The sequence below is a fragment of the Leptonychotes weddellii genome, chromosome 4 (assembly GCF_054177405.1).
Source record: "Leptonychotes weddellii isolate Sample4059 chromosome 4, ASM5417740v2, whole genome shotgun sequence".
NCBI lineage: Eukaryota > Metazoa > Chordata > Mammalia > Carnivora > Phocidae > Leptonychotes > Leptonychotes weddellii.
Window position 1 is genome coordinate 119857992 of NC_138372.1, and position 22994 is coordinate 119880985.

General features: G+C 37.6%; 1 protein-coding gene and 1 long non-coding RNA gene across 7 annotated transcripts in view; both read left to right on the top strand.

Moving 5' to 3' along the window:
* The window catches only part of ZFHX4 (zinc finger homeobox 4), a 182234-nt gene that overhangs the window by 130550 nt on the left and 28690 nt on the right, over nucleotides 1-22994 (top strand). For all 6 annotated transcript variants that reach the window (XM_081816168.1, XM_081816170.1, XM_006727305.3 and 3 more), the window contains one exon: nucleotides 18206-18274. In XM_081816168.1, coding sequence (XP_081672294.1) covers nucleotides 18206-18274 — 69 coding nt within the window. The remainder of the gene's footprint in view (nucleotides 1-18205; nucleotides 18275-22994) is intronic.
* Nucleotides 8646-13303, top strand: LOC145720918 (uncharacterized). The gene is made up of 2 exons (XR_014144239.1): nucleotides 8646-11155; nucleotides 11373-13303. It is a non-coding gene; the product is annotated as an uncharacterized LOC145720918 (long non-coding RNA).

The following is a 22994-nucleotide window of genomic DNA, read 5'->3' on the forward strand; positions in this document are numbered from 1 at the left end:
CGCCTGGGTGGCTCAGTCGTTAAGCGTCTGCCTTCGGCTCAGGTCATGATCCCAGGGTCCTGGGATCGAGTCCCACATCGGGCTCCCTGCTCCGCGGGAAGCCTGCTTCTCCCTCTCCCACTCCCCCTGCTTGTGTTCCTGCTCTCACTATGTCTCTCTCTGTCAAATAAATAAATAAAATCTTTAAAAAAAAAAAAATAAATAAATAAATAAAAACCAAGTTGAATTTTTTAACATTTCCTTCTTTATAGTTTGTTTTTCAAATCAAAATGTTTCCAACTTTTGTAGGATGCATATTAACTTTTATGAAGCTGCTTTGCATACTGTCATTTTATTGCCTTCTTGAAAATGTTATTTGTCTAAAACTCAAAGTCTCAAGATTGGCCATAATACGGAAACATTGGATGTTCTCCTGGTAATCTACATGCTCTTGATGACGTTTGCTAGTTATTGCTATTCATGCTATATTTAATAAAATCTAGTCTACATAAGGATTTAGTTAAGTGTTTTGAGAGGCCCATTAGCACTTCTCAGCTACTGGAGTAACATTTCTTGCCAATATGTAAGCACAGGATTCTCAAACATTTGATTTTTTCAGTTTAAAAATTCAGTTAATTCTTTGTAGATTTTATATTTAGAAAAATACAGTTTTTCTTTTGAAGAGGAGTTCTGTTTTGTTTTTTACCCAATAATCAGCTAATTTGTTTTTGTGTAAACATGTCCATGTAGTTTGGCATTAACCGTTTGTTTTTCTTTCTTTCTCTCTTTTTTTGATCCTACTCACGTAAAGTGAGGAAATCATTGGGAAATAGGTGGCATAAGTCAGTGCCCACCGAATGTTGAGTATGCTACAGACGAAATTCAGCTCATTTGGGGTTCCATTTCTATTTGTGTTTCTATTCTTTCAGAAAATTTTGGTTGAGAACTTATAGTTTTTCTTTACTCTTATTATTCTTCTATAATGTTGCCTTGAATAATTACTAGAAACAACAACAACAAAAAGAAACTAAAAAGTTGTGATTGTTCCAATTAGGTGACTTAATCCTTGTTTTTCTGGCAAATGAAAAAGTTTTACATTAATGAGATAAAAGAGAATGTAGATGACCTTTCTCAGAGTTATGTAACACCCACGAAAGAGCTTATCTGGGTTATTTGTGCACAGCTTAATAACCTGGGATCCATGGACCTAGGGATTCCATGCCCCCTTGTAATTGCCTGCAAAATTACCCTGATGTGCATTTTTATAGGAAGGAGGTCTGTAGCTTCCACTAGAAGATTAATATTCCTCAACAAGAATACTGTTCTCTAAGACCCTTTGAAAGAAAACTAGGGACACATAGTTTGAGTTGAAAATATACTTAAAAATATACTTAAAAATTACATTAAATACATTTCTAAAGATGGAACCACTTTCTCTGGCCCTGCTATGTTTATTGCCCTCCCTGAAACTGCACTCCACTAACCTGACCATGCATTCGCTCGGCAAGATGGGTGCCTCTTGGGCATCCTGGCTACATAGACAGACTTCCTTTTCCCCAGTACGAGCTGCCAACTTAAGACCTTCCAGGGACATCGTATTTTTGAAGAAACCATCTTAGGAAACTGGAGTTTCCCTAAATCAAATTGACAGAAGTAGTAGACAGAGTCACCTTTGTGCTTCTGTTCCTTGAGGCTGCAAGCACTCTGTCAAAACAAAGCCACTTCAGTGATTTCGAAAAATGGGTAAGTAGAGAAGGGCTAGAAAATGATGTATTTGGCTCCTCTCCGAAGAAGGGAAAGAGGGAAAGCATGGAGTTAAGCATAAAGTAGAGTAAAATAAAATAAGAGTGAATAAGAAAGTTATAAGATGCATGTCTTAGCAACAGAGCCAGGGAAGATTCTTTGGAGTACGGCTAGCTAGTGGAATTAGAGCACTTCAGATAATGGATGTGAATATACTTTGAAAAGTATTAAGGGTTCCGCAAATATAATGGACCAATGGGCTAATGATGTGAAAGGAATGTGAAGAGAGGGTTGTAAATACAAATGCACACATAACAGATTTGAGGTAAACATGAATTATTGTTCAGTCTTATGAGGTCTTGTCCTCAGCCTTTGTAGCTAATACTTGTGAGTTGACAAAAAAAATCATTGCAGATGTTCAGGTAATGGGAAAGCCCAAAGAATCCTGACAGCTCATGGGTCCAGCCCTTCATTTTACAGCTGGAGAAACAGGCACTCACCAGTTTCATGCCCTGTGCAGTGTTACACCGCGAATTCATAGGACAACCCAAGCTTCTGATTCCCAATGCAGCATCCCTCTAGATATCTTTGTCATACTCTACTATTTACATAGATTGAATCATGGAAGGTTTTTAAAACTGATCATTTTCCTTGTCTTATCATCTGTCTATAAAATGTTTCTCTAAAACAGAAAGAAAAATGTGAATGACGTGATGTAGACTAAAATCCCGATTGCATTGATGCTTCGTTCTCCCACGGAATTAAGTGTTTTGTGTTCCTTTGTGTCAAGAATACTTGGCTGGTACTACCAGCATATCACTTCCTGAATAGTGGTGGTTGTTTCTATTTTGTCTCCTCCAGACTTAAGCTCCTTGAAGTCACCGAGGTTGTTTTCAGCTTAGTGTCTCCTAGCCAAGTATGGCCCTTGTCACCTAGTGGGCTCTCCGGGAATGTGTGTTAATTTGAATGTCTTTTATGCTGTGAAGTAAAATCATGTGTCTAAATCTATCATTATTTCTAGTTCTTAAAGCACTTTGTTATTGTTACACATTTCCAGTGAGATGTAAACAAACAGTTTGAGAAATGGCAAATAAGGGGCTTAGGCAAATTAGGGTAGATTAGGAAGCAATAAAAAAAAGTTCAGCTAAAGTTAAATGAAACAGTGGGGAGCCAAGTGATGCTTTACAGATAGAATATTGTAGGTCGTTAGAGCTTAATAGGCAAATGTTTTCATTTTAAGGACTATAAAATAATTTTTAACTGCAATTTCCCCACTTTTAAAAAGTCCTTTTAAGGGAAAAAGAGAGAACTTGAGAAAGTACTCTTGATATTTGCTCATAAGTTTTTTTTTTTTTCTGTAAGCCTTGTTCAAAGCCGTCTTTTCACACTGTCTTCTTCCCATTTACAGAAATGATATTGACCCTTTGAAGATATTTTCTTGTCCAAATGATCATAGTTCATAAAATTAAAAGTAAAGTTGACGTCTGTCTCAGCCCTCAGCCAGATCTCCTTGACCACAGATCTCAAGGGAAGTGTGGGGAGGTGATTTTATTGCCATTTTGCAATAATTGTATACTCTTATTTCATCCTCTGGAGCTTTTGTTTCAAGGAAGAATGTGCTTGGACTTCAAAGAATTAAATGCACAGGAATTATATATTCACGAGGCAGTCACAAAAAAGGGACTAGTGGAAGGAAAACAACCGAGGTGAACTCGCTTCTGCAATGTGTTAACAGTTGTGTGTGAGTAAGAAAGGGAGACAGACTGCTCACAAAGCTGGCAGATACCTCAAAGGAGTTTTCTGCCTCTTTAGCCTGTTTCACTAGGATTTTAAACTCTTTTACCTTTGAGAGAGAATACCAAATACTTGTATTTAAGAGCAGATGTGGCAGATACTTGATGAATTAATTGCAATCAGAATCAGAATGAAGTGGAGGAAAAGACTCTGCTTTGTTACCTGGAGGATTCTTCTCTTTGGCTGCCATTATTGATTATAGAAGCTACTTGAGAGGAATCCACTGGGTAACAACAGCTCTGGGGGTAGCATTTGGCCTGGGCTAGTGGGAGACAGAAAAATCTGCCCTCAAGGAGTTTAGAAGCTGCCTAGGAGACAGAATCAATGTATTGGACACAATAAGTCAGGTAACTTATGACATTTTAAGGAACTTCATCAAATTCAGTACTGTTCAGAGGAGCCTTGGATCTGTAGGGTTAATGGAAGTATTAGGACATGAAGAATGAGTAGGATTGGAAATTAAAAAAATAGAGTTCTATTTGTTTGTCTCTGCATCTATTTATTTATTTAGGCATGGTCCTTAGGTTTGAGAGGGGAAATAATATAATTCAGACTTAGGGGTGAAAGGAAATTGATATGGTTGTGTTGAGAAGCAAGAAACTAAACTGAGGGCGCCTGGGTGGCTCAGTTGGTTAAGCGACTGCCTTTGGCTCAGGTCATGATCCTGGAGTCCCGGGATCGAGTCCCACATCGGGCTCCCTGCTCAGCAGGGGGTCTGCTTCCCCCTCTGCCCTCTTCCCTCTCGTGCTCTCTGTCTCTCATTCTCTCTCTCTCAAATAAATAAATATAAAATCTTTAAAAAAAAAAAAGAAACTAAACTGAGAGCCTAATAATGACCATTTAGGAGAAAGCAACAAAAATTAACTAGGGAGTTGAGACTATGGAAGCCTTTGAAAGCTGAGCAAAAAAGTTCAGATTTGAAGAGGCAGAAAATAAGAAGGTACAGAACTTTTGAGTGTGAGAATTACATTACTGAAGAGGTGTCGTAGGAAGCATGATCTGGAAGCCATATATAAGAGGCATAGTGTTGGGAGGACCTATGCACAGAAAGCTCATTCTAGGACCACTGCCGTGGTGGACTGGTAGACTATCAGGGGCTATCACTGAGGTAACTCTCGTTAAGCAGAAAAGAGTGTTAACAGTAAATCCACAGCACAGACTTACCAACTAAATATAAGCAATGAAGGAGTCAAGGCTCCCAAGTTTGGCAACTGTTGGAAATTTCTCAAGCTAAGTAGGCAGGGGAAAAGTGAGAAGCAGGGGCACACCTTTTTTTCCCCTTCCAAAAGTAATCCTTTAAAAAACTAGTGGGGCGGGGGGAGAAGAAACAATGTGTTCATAAAGTTTTGTAGGCTTTTTTGAACTAGGAAAAAGGTAGTCATTTTTCATCATGATTTTTAAGAGGCCTTTGTAGTTTTAATAAAATAATGTTAGGGGCTCTGTTTTATTTATAACATTTACAGCTTATATTTAAGTCAGTCTGTTAATATCATTTATGCCAAATAAGTATAGAGGAAATATTTTATGGCATGTGGAACAATGCAAGTCCAGGATATTTTCGTGTCTTTCTAAGTGAAAAGGATTGATTAAACCAAAATACTGTTCTTCCGTACCTCCATTATTGTGACTCTCAGAGTCGCCTTGCACATAGTAAGTGTTCAGTAAAAGCTTGTTCAATACATGAATAAACACAAGAAGTAGCAAGACAGTATGGCCTCTATGCATTTGGCAGGAGAGAGGAAAACAATGTGCCCTCACACCAATCCCTAAATACCCTGCAACCCTTTCAGAGCTATGCCAGAGGAGATGGGGTGCTGAATTGGAATTGGAATTGGAATTTGGACTTGCCCTCTTTCACTCACATATATACATACTTCTCAACAATTTGTAGTGTAGCTTAAGAAAGCAGACACAGCGTTGCGTATTTCCAATCATTGCAAGCAAACTACAAATTAGTGGGCAGTTTTCTTCACTCTGGAAATAGAGTTCTAGAGTATTCAGGGTGATAAATTAGCTGCTGCCTCCTGAGGACAGATGTGAGAACCAGGGTAAAGAGATACATATAATGTATGGGACAGGAACAAGGTATTAGCCATATAAAAGATGAATTTATTCTCATATTACTCATTGTATTGGATCGAACATATATTTCTGTTCTTGCTACATCTTTAACAATATCAATGTTCAAAGTCTTCAAAAGAGAATTCTGCATTTGGCTCAAATTATTTACCACATTAGAGATGTTTCTATGTATAGTATATAGAAATGAGATAAAAAGAGAAATAAATTATTTATTGGTCATTTTCTTTACTATCAGCTTCCTCTCCCTCCTCCTCAACATACTTTTTTATTTTCTTAAGGTGACCGTATTTCTGGCTGTTTGTTTATTTTGTACTTCTTTGAATTTGAATTCTGGTCATCATTCGTGAATTATCCCCACTCATTTCAAAGTACGGTTTTCTCTATTTGTTATTATCATGTATTTTAGAATAGTGAAAGGTTTACTTTTTTTTGCAATTTTCTTTGTTTTAATCATCAGATGTTTATGGCAGTGTGAAATTTCATCTTATCCGTCATCTTTTACATCAGTGATGATCATGAGTTACTTCATCTAGTTCGTCAGGACAGCAAATTTAATGGACCTTTCATCACCTTGTACCAAAATCCCAAAATGCAGATGCTGTGTGTATTGCACATAAGTTTTTTTGATCAAACTTAGAAAGATTATGAAAAATACAATGTGATTGTATTGCCATAAAACTTAATTGAAGAGTTTAATAGGGGACTGTTTAAGTTCTGCAAGGCTCTTCATTTTTGTTGACACAATTTTATTGCTTCTGTGGCGCCCATAATATCTACGAGGGAAAAATAGTTCTTGGCTCACAGCAGCTAGACAGGATTGCTAGTCAAATCTTCCCTCAACAAAAATGGTTTCTGTCACTGTGTATCACAAAGAAGGCAATAGGGATATTTCATGTGCTAAAACAAAGTGGCTTCTGCTCTCTGACTCTCTTTCTGAGTCACTGTTTTACATCACGTACAGATATTTTGATGTCTCCTCACTCTCTGCTGTCCTTCCCACACCCCAGCTCTCCTCCCCTGTTCTCTTCATGACGGTCATGAATAAGATGGTTCATTTCTACCTTCTGGGTGGCTGATAAGTCCTAACCTAACTTCACTGACTTCTATGATCCTTGACTTCCATCCCCGTTCCCACTGCTCTTCAGAAACTCACACCCAAGTCCATCCTAGGACACCTGCCTGCCTCACTCTCTTCGGCCTCTTAACATTTTCCCCGCCACCAGGTCATTCTCTTCATCACACCAGCATTCTCTCAATCCCCCTGCCGATGAGAAACCTTCCTGCGTGCTGCCTGCCTCTATGTATTGCCCATTTCTCTGATCCTTTTCACAGAAGAACTCCTTGGAGAATTGTCTGCACTTGACATTGCCATGTTCTTCATTTTCATTCTCTCTTACACCACATTCGGGGGGGGGGGGGCTCGTCCTTACCACTCCACAAAAGGCCAACGCCTCTGAGAACCTGTTCTTTGGCAAATCTACTTGTGAGTTCCTGGTCCTCCTCAGACTAGACCAACCAGCAGCTTTTAACAAGATGACCTCTCCCTTCTTGAAATGTCTCTTTCACCAGGCTTTCCACACCCCATTCTCTCTCGATCTTCTCCTACCTCGTTGACTCTTCTTGCTTGCTCTTCTTCACTGCCCCCTCCTTCTTTGAGAAGGGAACGGTGGGAGTGCCTCCACCTGGTGCAGGCAATAAAGAGAGAGCAGTCCCTGTAGGGAATTTAAAAACAATAAAACTGAAGGAAAGTTGCCACTTAATTATTATTTTTGCCATGCACAGACAATTCTAAACTGTGCCATTGATAAAATATTTCTCCCTGCTGGAAGAGACTGCTCATGGGGTCCCCTGCTTTGATATGTCCCTGTTTAGGAGTGTACCCCCGGTTCAGTTAGGGACCCTCATTCTCTAGGTGATTTTATTCAATCTCATCTCAAGGACTTACTCTACCATCTATATGTTGGCCTCTCCCACCCTTCTGCCCTCCCTTCCTCCACCTCACATCTGCTTACTTGACCCCTTTCCTTGGATGTATAAACAGGGCATCTCAAACTAAACATGTTTGAAACTACAGATTCCCACCTTTCTCTCCTTCCTGACTTGTTCCATCTGCATTTTCCCTCATCTCAGTAAATAACATCTCCATTCTTCTGATTTCTTGGGCAAAAAAAAAAAAAAAAACCAGCATAATCATCTTTCATTCTTCTCATTCTCTCACTTGCCTCATCAAACACATTGGCAAGTCCTGTTTGCCCCTCTTGTGAAATATGTATCCATTCCGCAACTACCTCTTTGGTTCGAGTCACTACCATCTCTCACAATGTCACCCACACCTTATTTTACTTGACTTCTCTGTATAATTGTATGCTTGTGCCTCATACTTCTGGAAAAGTTCTTGGCCTTTGGCCACTGTTTTACCCATCACTTCAGAGTCCTGTGTTTACCTCTTTTTCTCTGTCATTATCTTTTATCATGTTTCAGTGATCTTCAGTGCCACTTCTTAATTTTCCTTTCTTAGAGTTCTCTCCTTAGAACTTATCTTCCATACTCTTTGCGTTGTTCCTGAGATGTACTCACAGGTATTAGCTTCCAAGTATTTTGCACCCAGACTTCTCTTTTAAGATCTAGTTTCATAAACTTAAATGTTTTCCAAACAGCTTCGCTCTAACTCATGTCCAAATTGAGCTCATCATCTTTTCTCTCATCCTAATCTTGGACTTTTGAACTTTCCTTTTCTCTCCAGTGGAATCACTGTTCTTCCTTCATCCATGACTTTTTCTAGACAGTAATGGATTGATGTACAGTGAATGTTCCAGTAACCTTTTTTTTTTTTTAATAACAAAGCTTCTCCTCCTCCATTCCATCTTCCACACAGTATCCCAAAGATGCAAATATGATCATGGCACCCCTGCTTAAAACTCACTTTGCCAAGATCAAGGGACCCTTTGCCAATACTTTGCATTCAGGCAAAGGAGAAAAAAAAAAATTGGCCATGTCTCAGAAACCATTTTTTCTACTGCTAATACAGTCCAAAGAAAGCAGTGTGCCAAATCTCATCAATCTGTTTGCTCATTAATGGATGATTCATTCAATAAACATTTCGTGGGTATGCATAAGTATTGCCTTGAAAATTCATAGCAGGTTCCAATAGTACATTTTTCACTCTTGGCTCCAACCTAGCCTCTCTAATCTTCCTTTTCTGGGGCTATGCATACTTTCACTAACTTTCCCTCTCCAGCTTTATTTTACTTATGTTTGTATCCATCATTACCTAGGTCAATTCTCCTAAGTGTAATTTGGGGTATATGACCATATAAATTTGACCATTCCTTATGTGATGAAATGTAGAAAACTCCAAATAGTGAAAATCCAAGGTTTATTTACATATAATTTAGGAAACTTTTCTGCATTTTAGGTTAATGGTAAATTTATTTCAACGATTATAGTGTTGATAAAAAAGAATTGATCTAGTCATCTGAGGATTTTCTTTTATAGCCATATATAATTCACAAAATAAATAAGCCTGCACATGAGAAGCAATAATTTCCCCATATATATAATTGTATAGAGAAATTTATTATAAGTAGTAATGGTACATTCCATGTCAGCATATTTAAGACATTAAATATTTAAAGAGTATGATACAAAGATTGTATTTCCTCACTTCGCATGGTCAACTGGAGGTGTTGATAACAACAACTTACATTTCATCCTTACAATGACTTGCCATGGCGAGCAGAAGAGATCATTTTATTCCCCCTTTATAGATGAGAAGACTGGCTCCAACATATTAAGAGATCTGTTTAAATTTACACAGATGGAAGCTAAAATTTTAATTCCCATTTAATTCCCATTCCATACATTTCCCATTTAACATTGCCTTTGTGAAAACTCTAAACTATTGTCTCTGGTATATTATGAAATGTTTTGAAGAGAAAGCAAGTGTTATGTGCTTTGATGTTGTGTTTGGTTGCACATATGATTTAGGTGACTATAGAGTAAGGAATAATCTAGAAAATTAAGCAAACTCAGTGTTTGTGTATAAATGGAGATGTTTAGGGTTTTAGAGACTGCCACATTTACAAATCTGTGTATTCTGAGGTTGTTGTGACTTCTCCTTAAATTTTTTTCTTGATGAAAGGCTGATGGTGAGGGTGGGGTTTGGAATTGGAAAGGACAGTGTCCCTCTCTTCCAAGAGGAAACCTTAAGGCTGACTTGGATATCACTACCAGTCTAAAGAGTTCATCTTCTTTACTTTAAATTTTGTAAATGGCCAAACCAATGTGAATTGAACAGTCTTTACAACTTGGTACACATACCACTTTTATTGCAGAATGTAAAATTTGCTTAGGGATTAAAAAAAAACTTTCAAACTACATGGCTTAAGAAAACAATGTTTAGTTTTGTTAACATTTGCTCTTTCCAAAATATCTACACGTATAATAGTGATATTTTAAAGGTCTAAAATACTAACTTAGCTGATAGACAGAGAGTACATTACATATAAATATAACCTAAAAAGCCATAATATCGAATTGATGTAATCTTTCCTTTGAATAATGTGCATTCAGCAGGAGGGACCAAAGCCAGAGGAGAATCATGCATGAGTGCAACTACTGCTTATTCAGCTCTAGACGCTTTATATTCATTACTCCTTATCACACCTCAAAATCTGGTTATTTTCACTTCCATTTTTACAAATAAGACACCTGACTTAGGGGGAGCTAAGTAACTTGCTCTGTCAAATAGCTAGAAAGTGTTGGAGCTGGGATTCAAGTCCAAGTGTATCTGTTTCTAAGTCCATGTTTTTTCTTTTCCCTTAGCACAAATATATGCACAGGAGTAGTCCATATTCTCCTAATGAAATAGTTTTTTGAAGAACACAGGCTTCTAAGGGCCAGATAGCTATAGCAGAAGTGGGCAATTTTTATGTCACTGATGGCTCACCTTTTATCTTTGCTTGCTTAAAATTTCAAGCAAAAAGAATGAATCTCAGTTAAAAAAAATTATCATTTCAACAGAGAGTTACTCATTCTGGTTCTTCACAACAAGAGTGAATGATGGTTTTCTGAAACTAATGATGTACTATATGTTGGCTAATTGAATTTAAATTAAAAAAAAAAAAAAGAGTGGATGATGGTTTCATGGATCATGACTCCAAAGGAGTATGCCTAAAGACTCACTGAGTGTGACTGAAATAAAATCAGAGTTTTGTTTTAAAGTTGTGAAACTGATTGAACTCTGTAATTGTCATTGTAATTTAAAAACAACGCAGTCTTAGAGGGAGGCACCTATCATTGCTGAAGTCTTTGAGATAGAAGCATAAGAGAGGATATAGAAGCTTCCAAGAACCAAAGAACATGACTGAAACAAAGAAATGCAACTTCCCTGAGAGTAAATGATACCCTTGTAAGGAGTCTTTGAAAGTGGTGAAGGAAATAGAGATAAAAATGCACTGCTGGATAGGCATTTATTTTCTTTTCATTTAAAAAAATAACTTCAGAAGGCTTTTGACCTAGCACAGAAAAGTTGGTAGCTATGGAGTAGAAAGAAGAGGTTTTCTTTTTTTTTTTCTTAAGATTTTATTTATTTATTTGAGAGAGAGAGAATGAGAGCCAGAGAGCATGAGAGGGAGGAGGGTCAGAGGGAGAAGCAGACTCCCTGCCGAGCAGGGAGCCCGATGCGGGACTCGATCCCGGGACTCCAGGATCATGACCTGAGCCGAAGGCAGTCGCCCAACCAACTGAGCCACCCAGGCGCCCCGAAAGAAGAGGTTTTCATAGATTAAAAACTTGCTCTGTGATACAAAACAACGGGCTGAAAGGAATAGCCAGTGCCCTGTGGGAACGAAGGCTATCATTCGGTAGGGTAGGAATCGGTACATAGACCAGAGGTGTTTCCTGTGTTGATGAGCCACCTAGCAAAGCCAACACAATATGCTAATTTTGAAGTGAAAATCGTCTCAGACAATTGTAGATTGTGACGAGTCCTATAAAGACTGAGGTGCGGATAACTGGGTAACTGACAGATGGGAGCACAATGTTTTCCCTGGTTACAACAAGAGAATTTTGATCTCTTAATTTCAAAACAATCAGAAATGAAACAGAATCTTATGTGGAGAAATGTATTAGAAATTAATAAATTTAAGGAAAAAATACTTCAGTAAGAGCACTTCCAAGTAAGACACATTAAGAAGTTGTATGAGTAATTTATTGAAACTAATTGATATCAGGAACTTATTAAATTCTTTTGAGGTCCCATTACACTGAGGTCATAGATGATTCAAGAAGCAGAAAGAAGTGATCACACTTTCCTGGCCTAGAGGCCCCAGGAGATACTACTCCCTTACTATATAAAAATAACTTCTGGGTAAAACCACACAGAGCAGGGCAAAGGAGCTTTACTGTTCCAGAAAATAAAAAATTACAAATCCAGCCCCGTTCAGATAATTGACACTGGAGCATCCAATGCACTTCAATCTGTGACTGCCTAGAAGAAATAATTTAAGAGAAAGCACTGCAGGTCAACAAAGATGATGTTGCTTGGTTACTCAAAACCATTTGGTAGCATGCTGAGTTGCTCAGCTTTTTAGAAGAGCACTCTTTGTATCCACATAGGAAAAGGATGGAGACCACTTGAAACCATTTTTAATTGCAAACCTGCTTCATCTGAAAACAGGCTTCACTTTTGCAGTGCACAAGCAAGTTCAGAGGTCTTTATTAAAATGTAAACTACCAAGATAATAAAAAATGTTGAACTTGATTTGTTTTTCTAGATATTGATCTTGTTGTAATGAATTTGCTTTGGAGGAGTTTGAACTGTTTTTTTAGGAGGTGGGAAATTCACATTTTAGACATCCTGGCCCAGGAGTCCTGGGGGCTGCCTGGAGGCAACAATGTTCAGGGGAGAGTATGGAGCTTTGGTGTCAGACAGACTAAGTCCAGATCCTACTTTTGCTACTGTCTGCCTTTGGGGGGAAAAATTACTTAAAATGTCTGAGCTTTAATATCTTACTTTTTCAAAAAAAGCAGTGGTTTTTCTGTACAGATTTACTGCAAGGATTGAGTAAGAAAATGCATGTTACGTGCTTAGCACTGAACAGGTTTCCAATCAACTATTCACTTATTATTTTAAAATTAGAGTGCTGCAAATACCTTCTCTTCTATATCAGAGTCTCTGAAATATCCTAGAACAATGAATCACCTACCTGCAGTAAAGGTAGGAGGGGTTTCAAAAGGGAAATGGGGAGGAGAAGGTAGAGTTTTTGAAATGTGGATGCTTTTTTAGAGTTTCGTCTTTTCCAGGAACTGGACTCATTTTTTTTTTTTTTTTTAATGGATGGAAGGAGAGTGGAACTCAAAATGTTTCCTAGGACTACAGAAAATTTTTTTCTTTCTCTTTATTACTTTAGACTAGTTGGCTTAATATTTATTCTGTTCAGTGGTATATATTTCATTTTATGTGCTATACATTTTGCTCAAAAAGTGATACACTTTATTATTTAATGCATTAGCAAATCAGCGGGAGGAGATGAGATGTGAAAATTTTGTAGGCAGATACTGTCTTAGCACTATATTTGGCAGCTTGAACATTCACCCAGTATTTTAAAAATTTACTGAACTTGTACCAAATGCTTCCCAAAGTTTGCTGATAAGAATGCAGAAAGCTCATGACTGTTGTGATCCTGAAATGTAGATTAAGTTAGACTTATTTCCAAATGACAGCAAACCTTCTTAAACTTTGAATTCTCTACTTATGTATCTAGACTGTTTCAAAAATTAAAATTCCAGATCTTTCCCTGATCATTAGATTTGTATTGGTTGTAGTTCTGTTTTGTTTTTTTTAAAGTATTACTCCGATTAGCAGGGAAAAAAAAAGATTTGACAGATGAAAACTTGATCATTTTTTAACTAAGATGAAATGCCTAAAATTTATCAGTTTACTTACCAGAATAATTATTCATATAAGGGAAAGGAAAGGTGAAAAGGAGTAATGAAATGGATAGGTTTATGAGTTGGGGGCGCAAGTGTGAGGAAATGAGACAGAGCCTTGAGAACCTTCTGTCTCATAATTAAAAGGGAACAGGAAGCCTAAAAATTTAGGTTTTTAAACATTGTCTTTGGAGATGTAACCATTTGGGTTGGGCCAGAGGAATAAATAGCAGAATTCAGTCCAAATGAGAAAAATGAACATAAGACATAATTGCAGAATCAAAAGGAAGAGTACTTTTAGGATTTTAAAAATACGGCTTAGTATATCATTGTGGTTAAGATACCTATCCCTGAAATAAAAATGCATGGGTTCAAATCATGGCTCACCACTTGCTAGGGGTGTTGCAATGCATATAAAGGGCATCAGTCAGTATCTGGCACAGAGTAAATATTCTGTGAAATGTTGTTGATGATGGTGATCGTGATGATCGATACACCATTCCACAGAAAATGGGGCCGATTATTCCCACATTGTGTTAATAAAAATAGAGTAATTTGGTACCATTTTCAAATGTGTGATCATCACCAAATTGACAGAATAGAGTAGAATACTGGATAAATTGTCAGTGGTATTATTTTTAAATAGTATTAAATAAGAAAGGTCAGGTGCTAGAGAACACAAATTAGTAATCTAATTAAATCACCAGCAAAGAGACAGATGGTGTTAACAGCAGTCAAATTTGTTATTACAGAACAATTATTAAAGTGAAATATTGAAAGATGCTATGTATCATTACTAGGTTTTAAACATTTCATTTACACAGGCAGAAAAGTATAGATTAATCAGTTCATTTGCTAAGTTAAAACTCCTTTATTAAAATATTTATATAATTTGTATAAAGGGAGCAGCATCGTTGAGGACATAAAAAATATTCTGTGGCATTGTGAACTACATTCCTTTATAAAATTATTTGCACAAGTAGCTCTCAATGGCACAGTTGCCAAGTACCATGTATCCTAATTTGTGAGATTAAATAACAGTTTCTGGTTTTGACATTTTGCACATTTCCTTAAATCACTCTCAAATAAAATGATTTCAGTGTGGCACCAAAGTATTATGTAGTCGCATCATATATTCAAGGAATGTCATGTTTTATGAAATATCAGAATTTTTACAAGACTAATCGAAGTTGCTTTCTTCCGCATCCTTTCCCCCACCCACCCCACCCACCCCACCCCCGGGCCGCCACTTGGTTTCGGGACTTCACTAAGACTAGGAAACCCTCTATAGGCTCTTTGATACTGTGGTATTACAACTGGACACATTCAGACATTCACAGCCTTTATACCAGGCCGAACTGGGTTCCTTTCCAGGCTCTGTCAGTTTCAAACTTGGGAACCTGGGGCAAGTGATCTTAACCTCTTTAAGCTCCAGTCTCCTGATTTATAAAAGAAGGATTAATATTTGCCTCATGACTTTACCATGAGGATTACATGACTATTTTTCAAGATTTATTTATTTATTTTAGAGAGAGAGCGTGCAGGGGGGAAAGGGGCATAGAGAGAGGGAGAAGGAAAGAAGCAGACTCCCGCTCAGGGGGAAGCCCGTCACAGGGCTCAATCCCACGACCCTGCAATCATGACCTGAGCCGAAATCAAGGGTTAGGCACTTAACCAACTGAGCCACCCAGGTGCCCCTTACATGACAATTATACATGGATAGGTCATCAGAGTACTGGCAGAAATACAAACTCAATAAGTTGTCATTTTTAAATTTTTATTTTCATGAATCTTAAAAGAGTAGCAGTCATTTGGTCAAATTTACTTAGATACTCCTGATATCTGTTTAAATAAGTATCTGATACATTGAAATATGTGTGTGTGTGTGTGTGTGTGTGTGTGCATGCGCGCACACATGTATTTGGAAGGATAAGCATTCTTTGATAAATTATATTTTTTTTCTAAAGAAGAGTGAAAGAAATGGTTTAATACACATTCACACACATTTATACAGATAATCTCCTGCTTACAATGGTTCAATTTAACATTTTTCAACTTGACAGTGGTCGAAAATGGTAAGCATTCAGTAGAAACCATACTTCGAATTTTGAATTTCGATCTTTTCCCAGCTAACCAGATGTGGTAAGATTCTCTTTCATCATGCTGGGCAATGGAAGCGAGCCCCAGCTCCCAATCAGCCAGGCCCTCACGAGAGTAAACAACCAGTAAACTTGCAACCATCCTGTGCCCACCCAACCATCCTGTTTTTCACTTTCAGTACAGTATTCAATGAATTACATGAGATATTTTCAACACTTCATTATAAAATAGGCCTTGTGTTAGGTGATTTTGCCCAACTGCAGGCTAATACAAGTGTTCTGAGCACGTTTAATATAGGCTTGGCTAAGCTATGATGTTCAGTAGGTTACATGTATTAAAAGCATTTTCGACTTGAGGTATTTTCAACTTACAATGCATTCATGGGGACTTAACCCCATCATAAGTGGATGAAGAGCCGTATATGTAACAGAATTAGTATCTGTGTTTAGTGTAATTGAACGGGCTTTGAATTTAGAGGCTTGAGGCTCTGGGAAGCTTTTATAAAATTCTCATCTTGAGATTCATCTGCTTCCGCATATAGGGCGTAGATTCGTACTTTTCCTTTATTTTTTATTTATTTGAGAGAGAGAGAGAGCACATGAGAGGGGGGAGGGTCAGAGGGAGAAGCAGACTACCCGCTGAGCAGGGAGCCCAATGTGGGACTCAATCCCGGGACTCCAGGATCATGACCTGAGCCGAAGGCAGTCGCTTAACCAACTGAGCCACCAGGCGCCCAGATTCGCACTTTGAATAGAAGTGTCCTGATGACTTTGATATGCCTCACTTTGTTCTTGGTTGAGAATCTGTGAAGATGGAAAGTTGTTGAGGAACTCACAATTTATTGGGGAAATATGCATGAACCATGTAAAAAATTATCATAATAGATCATAAGTGCTGAAACATATTTATAAGCTAATTGTTAACGGGAGCACAGAGGAGGTGGCACTTGCTTTAGGTTTTGAGGGAAGAAGAGGAGTTTAACAGGAGAAGAACAAAAAGACATTCACAAAGTAAAAGGAACAACGCTGGTCGAAGCATAAAGATTCAAGAGGTTGCCAAGAGGAAGAAGGTGGGTTTCTTGAATGACATATTGGAGGGATATCAGTACTGTGATCAATTTGAAAGTTATTTGGATGTATAAGCAAGAACTAAGGATGAATTCTTCGTTTCAAGACTAATCTAAGTTTTGGTTATTAAAAAACAAAAAACAAAAACAACCCATGATGTTTTTTGTTGTTGTTGGGACTAAGACACTGAGGGTTTATTATCGTTCTTTTTAAATAGATTACCACCAGAGGCCAGAGGTGTTGTACATAGCAGGAAAAACAATCAGTAAATGCAATAATAGTGCCTTGGTGTGCACTTCTATTTTCAAGGTTAATTATTTGTTTAATTAAAGCCTTGAGAATCAACCCAGAGATGCTGGTGCCCAGAAATATTAGATAAACGTGAGTCTCTTTGGTTGTGTAAGAATTGTGTGATGATCTTTTCAACCTCTCAATACAATCCAGCCTTTTCTCATTTTGAAGACTAGATCACATTGCACCTTTATTTGTATTTTTTTCTCTTATAATTGTTGATTATTTATATAATTATATCTGCATATCACCAAGGAGGGAATTGAGGCTTAGAAAGGTTAAATTATGTACCTAAGGTCCCTTACCTAGAAACTGATGGAGTCATGAGTGGTGCTCAGGCAATTCTGTCTTCTGGAAAAAAAGTTCTTGCCGTTTTATGAGAGATTAGACTGATGAAACAAGGAATTCAAGGTAGGAAGATTGTTGTGGAGGCTACAGAAATTGTCAGTAAAGAGAAGATGACAGAGAAATAGAGAAACATACATGACAAGAGACATTGCCATCCAATCAACAGCATGGGATGACTCAGTGTGGAGAAAGAATGAGATGTTGAGGGTGATTTCTGAGGTCCAGTCATTTTTTATAGATACCCCCACAACAGGGAACACAATGGAAGAATGGAGATAGATGAAAATAATGATTTGTGCTTGGGGTTGAGTTTAGCAAACCAGGACATTGTTGGTGCTTCTGCTCTGGAACTCAAATAAAAGATGAGAATAAAGATGTGAATTTACTGACAACTTGGACATATTCTTCAAGTTTCCTCAGGTCCTTATTTTTTTGCTTTGGTCGCTCACATCAGCTATCAAATACTGAAGTGTTTTTTTTTTTTTTTCTTTTCTGCTATTGTGACAGAGAAGTAAAAGTATGCTCATGATTTTTGCAATGTGCCATTGTCCTTATAACACATACTCCTATAATGTAGGCCTGGCCAAATATCCAGGATGTAAAAATCAAATGAGTCTTCGTGCTTCCATATTTTGTCTGTACTGTTGTATTTGTTGTGTGCTGCCGACCGAGAATGTGATCTAAGCTTACTACGTCCTGGACTCATTTTGCTAACCACTGTTCACTGGGATGTAAGCTGTGCTGGAGTCTCACCTGAGCTCCAGCTGGTGCTTATTTCTTTGAAAGTCAGATTTGGGGTTCTTGTGATACTGTGACTGCAGAGCTGGACGTGGTGTGCTCATTACTTTTCCCTCTAATGTCCTCTGCAGAAACTGCCTCTTTGGGAGCCAGGACCTGTGAGGAGGATCTTACAGAGCAGCAGTTGAGAGCAACCTCAGGTAATTGGTCTTATTCCTTTTCAAAATTTTGTTTGTTCTAAGTGAGTTACATTTGTTACTCTCATAATTTATGTAATAAATGTATCTCTAGAACTTCTCTAATGAGATCTGATCAGATCTCTTATACAAATAGGTTAAAAGCAAAATTAAATATAAAATGACATATATGCTATATTTGGATACATATATAAATTAACATCTTAAAGAACAAGCAACTTCTGCAGGATAATTTCTCACATCTACATTTATACACTATGAGGTTTCACCTAAGTGGTCAGTTTGTTACAAAGTAGAAGTCAAAAAGCCAGATATTATGTTTCCCCAAATCAAACAACCTAGTTGGTGGAGTTATTTTGGGGTAATTAATGAGTTGATTGGACTTTGTACACTCATGTCAACACATTTACTAGTCCCTGTGCTCTGTGTGTTTGTGTGTGTGTATTAAAAAAAAATAGCAGCAATGCTTTCCTGAGCTGCATTATATTCAGATAATTTAAGAGGAAATTCACCCTTGTTGCCACAACACACCTCATTTATTCCTGGCTCGATCCCAATTTTCAGATTTCTACAATTATGCTATATAATATGACCAAAAAAAGATTATAAAAAGTCCTTTGCATTCATAATGGGGAATTGAAATACATTTTACAAGTGAAAACATTCCTCCAGTATAAAGTCAGAACTTCTCTCTTTAAAAATTTTGAAGTTAAGTTCACCTTCACCTATGCATTCTCATGAACACTTTTTCATTTTATATGTTGTTTTCCACCTACGGAATTGGAGAGCATATTTAACCAGTTCTCTTCCCTCACCTACAGCCCAATCAGAGGATTTCATTAATGATCAGTTTGGAGGTAATAGGCCACATATCAAGACTATGACAAAAATATCAAACAAAAAAGAAAACACTCCCTGCCAATACATTTATTTATTGTTTCGTGAACAAGGGCACTGCGATCTGCACCTTCACCTAGGTCTCTGAGAAGCTTTATATTGAGATACTGTCATGCCTTCTGGACATTTTCACAGAGATATTCTATAGGGAAGTCCAATATAACAGATTCCAAGTGGAATTTCTCATGTTTGCAAGACTGTTTCTTCTCCTTCTCCATCTTAACTGATGCCATCCTGCTATAAACGTAGTTATCCCAAGTAAGAAAACTAGGAATCCTCAATTTTACTCAAAATATTAGTGCCAGGGACTGTTGGGCGTAAGTCATGAATAAGACAGATGACTTCTCTCGTTTTTTTAGACAATATTTCTATACAAATAACGAAGTTCTATTCAGATTGCCGTGAACACAATGGAGGAAGTAAAAGAGGTAATGTGCTAGAGCAGAGCTTCTCAAAGTGTGGTTGCCGTACGAGCAGCATCAGCACAACCTGGGAATTGTAAGAACTCACGTTCCTGGTCCCCATCCTACATTTACAGAATCAGAAATACTGAGGATGGGGTCTGGCAATCTGTAGTTAACAAGCCCTCCAAGTGATGTGATTCCCACTAAAGTCTGAGAATCCCACCCGTGTTACAGGTGTTGAGCATTTTTAGAAGCAGTGGTCAGAGAAGTTCCCTGAGGAAGTGACAGGTCAGCTGAGTCCTAACTAATGAGAAGGAGCCAATTGCCCGAATCTGGAGAAATGCCTTCCAGGTAGAGGTGGAAAGAAGTTGGTGATGTTCTCGGAAGAGAAAGAAGGCTAATGTCTCCGGAGAGAGGTTAGTGAATGAGTAGGTGAGTAGCATAAGGTGCAGTCAGAAAGGTAGACAAAGGCCTGGTAATTTCAACCAGAGTAAGAAGTTGGTATATGATTCTAAGTGAAATAGGAAGTATGGCAGGGTACAAGCAGGAGACTAGCTTGATTCTATAGGATGTGCAGCATAAATTGTTGGCAAGCAAGAGCAAGGCTTATCTAGTTATTCGACCATTTCAAAATCCAGGTAAGAGATTAAGTGTACTGGCAATGGAGATGCAAAGAAATAGATTTAGTTTGTACTAAATATTTTGGAATTTGACATAATAGAACTTGCTGATAGATTGTATGCATGTGAGAAAGAGAAGAGTCAAGGAGGACTCTTGCTTTTGGTCAATGGTGGTGGTACCACTAACTGAGATGGGCGAGTTGAAGGAGATGGGGGAGATTGGTGGCAGAGTGAGTTGTGTTGAGGGGGAGGCAGAAGTTCTAATTTGGGCATATTAAGTTTGATATGCTTTCTAGATATCTAAATGTAGATATAAAAATTTAAAGTGATGGATCTGGATGCTATCAGCTAGGCAGATTATTATTTTTCCTCAAGTTAAACTCCTTTTGTAGATAGAGAAGAGAATAGGGCTTCGGACCAATGCTGGAGACACTCCGATATTTAGATTTTAAATGGAGGAGGCTTCAGCAAAGGGGAATAAGAGGGAACTTTCAGAGACATACGATAAAAATCACAATAGTGTGATGCAATAAAATTCAAGAGAGGGACCTTTTTTCAAGGAGAAGGGCATAGTAACTTTTGTTGAGCAAGGTTAAGTAATATGCAGATGGAAAAAGTGACCACTGGATTTCCCAGCGTGGAAGTCATTGGTGACTTTCAGAAGAGCAATTGATTGGAAGCCAGACTGGAGAGGGTTGAATAATGAAGGTGATTTAGTAGAGAAAGAGAAAATGCAAACAAACAAACAAAACCACCCAAACCAGACCAAAATCAAACCAAACAAACGAGTACTTTTAAAAAGTTTTATTAAAGGGGATTAGAATGGGATAGCTTCTGGACTCCTCTTCTTCTCACAATTTTGCTTCCTAAATTAAATTTAGTGTTCCAACTAATAAGTCTTGCCTGTCTTCTATATTCCATGCACTGTTCCAGGTGCTTCTGGCAAAGAAATAAACAAGATAATTACTGTTTTCTGTAAAGGTGTACCTATCAGGGGAAGTAGGCTATACACAGATAGTTTTCACACACTAGGATAAGTTTTTTGACATCAATACATAAGAAAATAAAAGCAATCATTAATTAATTAATTAATTTAAAAATTTAAAAAAATGTACCCAGAAACATTAATCTTTGTTCAACATTCAGGGAAGAGTTTTTGGAGAAAGAAGTAATTAATGATACTAGTAATAATATAGCTAGCATTTTTTAGTACTTATTTGTGTTAGGCTCTGTGCTGACTGATTTTTCTTCATTTATCTTATAACAAACCTGTGAGGTAGGTGTTACTAACCCCATTTTTATGGATGATGAAACTGATATTTCCCAAGCTCGGCTTGAAGGAAAAGTGGGGGTTATACAGTGGCAAAAAAAATTGTTCTAGGTAAGACAAAGAAATATCATGGTATATCTTGGAGGAGGAGGGCGTTAATAATGGTTATGTGTTTCTGGAACAGTGGTTCACACAGTATGGCCCTTGGACCAGAAGTATAGCATCACCTGGGAACTTAGAGATGTGAATTCTCAGGCCACATTTTAAACCTACTGAATCAGCAGCTCTCGGGGTGGAGTCCAGCAATTTGTATTGTAACAAGTCTTCCACGTAATTCTGATGCCCTAAAGTTTGAGAAGACTGTTTTTGAAATTAAATGCTGGGTAGGAAGGGAAGAAAGATGAGACTGGGGTGGTAGACAAGGACCAGGTATCTTGAAGGTCGTCTTGCCATGTACAGAAGATGGAGCTTTTTCTTTGTAGGTGATGGGTATCGCTCTTAAGATTTAAGTAGGTAAGTTAGATGTAAGTAGATCAAATGGAGGATAGATTTGGATGGGGTGGGTCTGTACAGAGAGACAATGGAGGAGGTCAGGAAAGAATTCTTAAAAGCCGGGTGTCTAGAATAGAGGCTCAATATCTAAAATTAAAACTAATATATGAAATGTTTAAGTTATTATTCTCTGTTTCCTCTTTACATGATTACTCCATGGGCTTAAAAAGTATGCAGTGTTTTCCTTAGACAACTCAGAGGGTTCCCAAACACAACTGTAAAATAAAGCAATGGGAACCAAGCACAATTGGCTGGAGCTTAGATCAGAGGGCTATTACTGAAGTAGATTTGCTTAAAAATTGTATAATTTTATAGAATAAATTAATAGTGATTTTCCAATTATTTTTTTATTATTCCAGTGGAAGTATTCTAAGCTAGTCACTCAAAAACCTTTCTTTCTTTTAAATATAGTTTATGTGTATGTGTAGAGTAACTTATAAGATCATTATGTGAGGTGTGATAAAAATGCTAGGGGAAGTTATTGTAATACACCTGTATAATATGAGACTACAGTAGTAGTATTTTGTCTTCTTCCTAGTATTTTGAAACATTTAAAAATAAAAATGCATTATCATTTATTTGAAAATTGAGAAGTCTTACAGGACCCTAATGCACATTTTAAGCTTAAGTACATTCATGTCATAAAGTTTAGCATATGAATACTGTATTTTTTATATTCCATAAAGCAAAAGCATAATTAAAAAATGTATATATATATATATATATACTGTGAATACAACAGTATAATGAAATGTTATTATTTTTTTAAATTTTTTTTATTTTTTTTAAAGGTTTTATTTATTTATTTGACAGAGAGAGACACAGTGAGAGAGGGAACACAAGCAGGGGGAGTTGGAGAGGGGGAAGCAGGCTTCCCACCGAGCAGGGAGCCCGATGCGGGGCTCGATCCCAGGACCCTGGGATCATGACCTGAGCCGAAGGCAGACGCTTAACGACTGAGCCACCCAGGCGCCCCAATG